The sequence below is a fragment of the Echinops telfairi genome, unplaced genomic scaffold (genome assembly GCF_000313985.2).
Source record: "Echinops telfairi isolate 266 unplaced genomic scaffold, ASM31398v2 ScPeMD7_7412;HRSCAF=8450, whole genome shotgun sequence".
Taxonomy (NCBI): domain Eukaryota; kingdom Metazoa; phylum Chordata; class Mammalia; order Afrosoricida; family Tenrecidae; genus Echinops; species Echinops telfairi.
In genome coordinates this window covers 18878399-18884002 of record NW_022111312.1, presented here as the reverse complement: position 1 = coordinate 18884002, position 5604 = coordinate 18878399, and the positions used below count along the sequence as shown (strand labels likewise).

General features: G+C 41.8%; 1 protein-coding gene across 1 annotated transcript in view; it reads left to right on the top strand.

Annotated features, from left to right (window-relative positions):
• Nucleotides 1-5604, top strand: part of CHFR (checkpoint with forkhead and ring finger domains) — a 29538-nt gene that overhangs the window by 839 nt on the left and 23095 nt on the right. The window contains exon 2 of the mRNA XM_045296739.1: nt 2040-2139. Within this exon, the coding sequence (XP_045152674.1) occupies nt 2040-2139 (100 nt within the window). The remainder of the gene's footprint in view (nt 1-2039; nt 2140-5604) is intronic.

Here is a 5604-nt window from a genome sequence, read left to right as displayed (position 1 = left end):
AGATCATGAAAACATTCCATTATCTTTTAATGCTGTGAACCTTTTGTTTGTTTGTTATAAGCAACGTTGAAATAAAGTTGTCACTAAAGACTCCACAAAAAAAAAAAAAAAAAAAAAAAAAAGATCTCTATGTGCTAGCCATAGCAATGTTTTGGTTTCTGTCCTCAGTAAGTCTTATTACTCAGTAAGTGGGTATAAATATGGGATGCCAGTAGGATCATCTGACCCCCTCTAACTTCCTCAGCAGTAGCATCCGCCAAAGGCTGATTTCCTGTGAGGTGGAGGTCAGTTGTGCTTCCACCCTCCCACCATTGTACCCATTCTGACAACAGCCCATCCTCTACTTCTCAGCTGGGTTTGGAAATTTGTTGCAAAAACCACACAACTCACAGATAATACAATTCAATTATGAGTTTATTAGAGAAATACCAGGTTGCAATTTAAGACCAGAAATAACTCCGAACAACTTCTTCTCAGCTTTGCCCACAGGTATACCTCTGGCCCATGGTCTCTCAGCCCCATAAGCTTCTTTCCTGCACTGGAAAGTATTACAAAGCTTTATATAGCTCCTCCTTTTAAGTTCCTGCAGGCACTCCACTCCGCCAGCAAGCTCCCCGCACGAAGGAGCTCATCTTTCTCGTACCATAGACCAGGAAAACCCACCACACTAGCTCCTGCCAGTCTTCCTGGTTCTGCTGACACCATTTCTCTGCTGTCACTTCTCTTTGCCACTGGCTATGTCCAGTGTTACTGCTCTCTCCCTCTCTATCTCCTTGGTCTAGGGGTCCTGGGTCCACTTGTAGCTCTTCCTGGTGGTACTCAGATCTCCCCTGTGTGCCTCTGGAATGGTTCATTTTAAAACTAGTGGGACCATAAAGCTACCAAACTCCCCGGTAGGGTTCCAAACATCCCTACAAAGTTGCCAATGTAAGCAAGCAATCCAGTTCTCATTGTGAGCCCCAAGCACTTCGTTTGCATAATCCCAACCAGTCTCGAGGTAGGTGTTACTATGGTGAGAATGGCCATATAAAAGTGATCCAATCACTGTAATGAGCCCTCTAACTTTATTCTTTTACAGAGTTACTTTGTTTATTTTATATTACTTTTCTTATGAGCTTTAGAACCAGCTTATACATTTCTACATTTTTGGAAAACTGGGATACTTTTCAGGATTGCAGTGACTTTTTGAACAACAGGGAAGAAGAATTGGCATTTTAATGGTGCTAAATCTTCTGAGCAAGACCTCAAGCGTAGAGCCCATTTGACTAGGATTCCATCCCCTTGTATGTACTCAGGAAAAAATCAGCTGTCAAGTTCACTGTCTTCTTGTTACACTCTTAACTTGATATTATTACCTTGCTATTTGCCTTGAATGTCTTACAATATTTTTCTGTATGCTCATAGAGTACTATCGTGATTAGATATTAAGAAGTTTCTGAATTTTTTTAAACGGGGTGAACAATATTTGAGGATGTTTCTCTTGCATTTAATGAGGACATAATTATATTCAGCTATACCTGTATTCCCTTTCTGTTTCATATCTTACACAGGTACATGTACTCATAATAATATGTCCAGTCATGTTTTCTGTTTTTGTTTTTTTGGTTACTTCTGCAATTAAGTGATGATATGCACACACTTTGAATACACAGAGAAAAAAATTAAGGACTAAGTTAAGATACTGAACAATTAATTAAATACCCCATTTGTTTGTTTGTTTCAAGTTCTGATACCACTCATCAGGTTGACTATGCATGCATATTACAAAGTTTAGGTGTAGCTGTAAGCATTAATAGGGTATCTACTAAGTTGTGGAAATTCACAAAGGTTGACAAAGCAATTCCTGCCCATTTACTTTGAGTTAATACCAAAATATGTTTTTTCTTTTTCTTTCTTTGTACCTTGCTTGACTGCTGTTTATTTGGATATATATAATGGGGACCCTAATTTTTAATTTCAATACTTTGGGAAAAGCAAAGGACAGTGTTGTTCATAATACCAAGAATAATACCTTGCCAATTCCTCTCCCTTTGTTTTAGGTTGTGACCTTTCATTCCCTGGCAATAAGTTGGTCTCCGGAGACCACTGTAAGATCATAGTGGATGCAAAGTCTGGTCAGGTGTCACTGCATGATACCAGGTGAGCACTTTTTCTGTTTCCTCTTGTCACTCAAAGGGCCCAACTTGAAGGGGGAACCAATTACAAGGACCTACAGATAACCTCTTTCCTGGGGGACGGACAACAGAAAAGTGGGTGAAGGGAGACGCCAGACAGTGTAAGATATGACAAAATAATGATTTATAAATTATCAAGGGTTCATGAGGGAGGGGGGAGCGAGGAGGGAGGGGTAAAATGATGAGCTGATGCCAGGGGCTTATGTGGAGAGCAAATGTTTTGAGAATGATCAGGGTAACGAAGGTACAAATGTGCTTTATACAATTGATGTATGTATGGATTGTGATAAGAGTTGTATGAGCCCCCAATAAAATGATTTAAAAAAAGAGCCCAACTTGAAGTGGGCATGAATGTTATGCATCATGACTGAGGAGGAGGAAAACATTTGAGCTTCTAATGACAACGTACAGGCACTCCCAGTGCACCGCAGCAAAGCACAGATCACAGTAAAGCAAGTCATACAGATTTTTTGGTTTCCTATGAATGTGGAAGTTAGGTTGACACTATGAAGAATGGTAAAATTAGAAATATGGGAGAATGCCCCAAAGATACTGCTGGAAAAATGGCGTTAATGGACGTGTTGGATGTAGGCCTGCCACCGATCTTCCTTTTGTTGCAAATGCAGTATCTGTATAGTGCAGGAAAGTGAAGCGCAAATAAGGTGAGCCTGTAATGGCTCATTTTATACAACCTGGGAATTAATTTGGTTCTCCTGATGTGCTCTGATTTTGAGATCTTCAATAACTCTTTTAACATCCGTGACTCTTCTTGAATGTATTCAAAATAAAACAAAAATCTCAACACAAGGTTTCAAAATGAATTGCAAATGTGTGCTGTTTACAAAGCTGTCCACGTTTTAAAAAAATGTTTTTTTAAATTAATAAATTCTTACAAATCTGAAATAGTACACAAACTGAAAAGCTTCTTACAATCCCGCTCACATATTTAAGATGTGTAGTATACGTGGTAGAATTCTCACTGTCCGTGCATGAAAACAGGTTTGGTTCCCTGATAATGTTCAGGTTCCCATCGGTCAGTGTTGCTTGGATGCTAAGCAGGTTTCTGTGAGCTTCCAGACAACGATGGACTAGAAAAAAAGACCTAGAAACCTATTTATAAAAATTAGCTAAGAGAAACCCTATGTAGTCTGCAGGCCATCCATCATGTAACGGAACAGTGTTTCATTATACTGTGCATGGGATTGTCATGGTTCCAGGGCAATTTAGCAGCATCCAACAAAACACTAATTTCGTATAAATGGGATTAAACTGTATATTGCCTGTTTGTTTTTTCCACTTATATTTGTGGACTACTTTGCATGCCAGCATGTCTACATTCATCTCATCTTTCTCAGCATCTCTTTATTTCATACATTATCATCTCTCTGACCTGTGACTATCACCTGGACACTTATCTTGAGTTTTACTTGTTGTAGAAAACACTGTAGTGAGTGCCCTTGTTCAGAACTCGTTGTGTTCATTTCTACTACTTCCTGTGTTGGAATGTGTATGTTGTCAATCAAGTACAAGAGGCTCAGTGGCCTTCCAGCCGTACTGAGGATTCTTTGTGCCCATCAGGAGCTGAAGAGAGTGTGTGAGCAGTTCAAAGGTAGAGGACTATGGGCTGATGCCTGCTATTAAGAAGAACTGATGTCCCTTTCTTAATCTAGGAGGTAGCATATCACGAGTTATAGGCCTATCTGGTTTTATGCTTTGCAGATACTGTGTTTTTAACTACTGAGGTTTGTGTCAGCCCTGTACTGAGCAAGTCTCTCGGCACCATTTGGCACATACCCATTTCATGTCTCCCAGTATCCCGTTCTGGCTATTCTCAGAATATTTTAAGCTTTGTCATCATGTGATTACACACTTCATAGATTGCAGCCAGGTGTCTACATCACTTGCATATGTGCAAACCAAACCTGAGGTATGTTTGAGGTAGGCTTGTGTTTTCAAGCACAATGTGGAACAATGAAGAGCTGATTCTGGAGCTGCCCTGCAGGGGTTTTCTTGGTGGCTGTGACAGATGTCCACAAGCCAGGAGTTTAACACAACACACATTTTCTGACAGGGCTGAGCTCAGCTGCCCTGACTGGACCTTACTGGCTAAAATCTGAAAGTGGACAGGCTGCATTCCTTCTGGCAATTCTGGGTTTGAATTTGTATCCTACTTTTCTGACCTCTGGAGGCTGGCACATGATGTGACTCATGGCTTCCTCCTATTCTCAAGCCAGTAATGTCTAGTTAGGATCCCTGGTGGCCCAGTTGGCTAAACATTGTCTACTCACTAAAAGGTTAGCAGCTCAAACCCTCCAGCTGCTCCATAGGAAAAATACGAGGCAGTCTGCTTCTGTAAAGATTCACAGCCTCGGAAGCCCTATGGGCCAGTTCTACACTGCCCTACAGGATCACTGTGATTCAAAGTCCACCCAATAGCAATGGTTTGGTTTTGGCATCTCTTGGAATGGCTGGTTGAGTCTTGATCTCTCACACAGTGCTTTCCCTCTGATCTGAACTCTTTTGCCTCTCTCTTTTAAGGACCCATGTAATTACCGTGGTCCAACCAGGTTAATCTCCAGTGGGATTTTCTGGGTTGCATCCTAACTGTAAGCACAGGGTTATAATGACACAATTATGAGAGGGACAAAGGGAGACAGGTCAATCATAGAAGGAACTCTGCTGATAGAAGCAGAGTATGGAGTGATGCAGGTGCTGGCTTTGAAGAGGAAGAAAGAGGCCGTGAGCAAAGGAATGCAAAGCCAAGGATTTTCCTTGGAAGATCACAGCCCCAGAGATGCCTTGATCTCAAGGCTGCTGATAGCAGATCCTTAGGAGAATAAAGTCAGGGTAAGCCACTGTTTTTGTTACAGTCACCCCTTGATCAAGTGGCAGTGGTGTTCCTGCCAGAATGGACTGTCACTCGATGGCATGCTTCTTGGTTTTGCCGAGAGCTTTTTACCACTGGGTCGCTGTTGTTTAAGGACTGAGAGCTGTTGTCCGGGCCTACTGAGGGAAGGAAGGGTGCAGACCTGTGGGCAGAGCTGAGCACAGACACAGGATGTAGCTCAAAATCCAAAGCGCAGACTTGTTTGGTGGAATGTAAGGGCCCAGGACGAGGGAGACCAGGGCAGCAGGGCATTGGAATGATAGAAATGTGAAAACTCTTGACAAGACTGTGTGATTGGCAGGTTGGTTGGCAGTCAGAGTGTAATAGGCAATTTCCTTCTCAAGCGAATCTCAAAGCAGTACTTGCACATTGTTCTTGTTAGATATTGATAGAAACTTAATGCACAACAGAATAAAACACTGCCCAGGCCTGCACCACCCTCCCAATTGTTACTGTGTGTGAGCCCATTGTTGCAGCCACGGTGTCAGTTCATCTCCTTGAGGGCCTCCCTCTTTTTTGTTGCCGTCTACTTTTTTTTTTTTT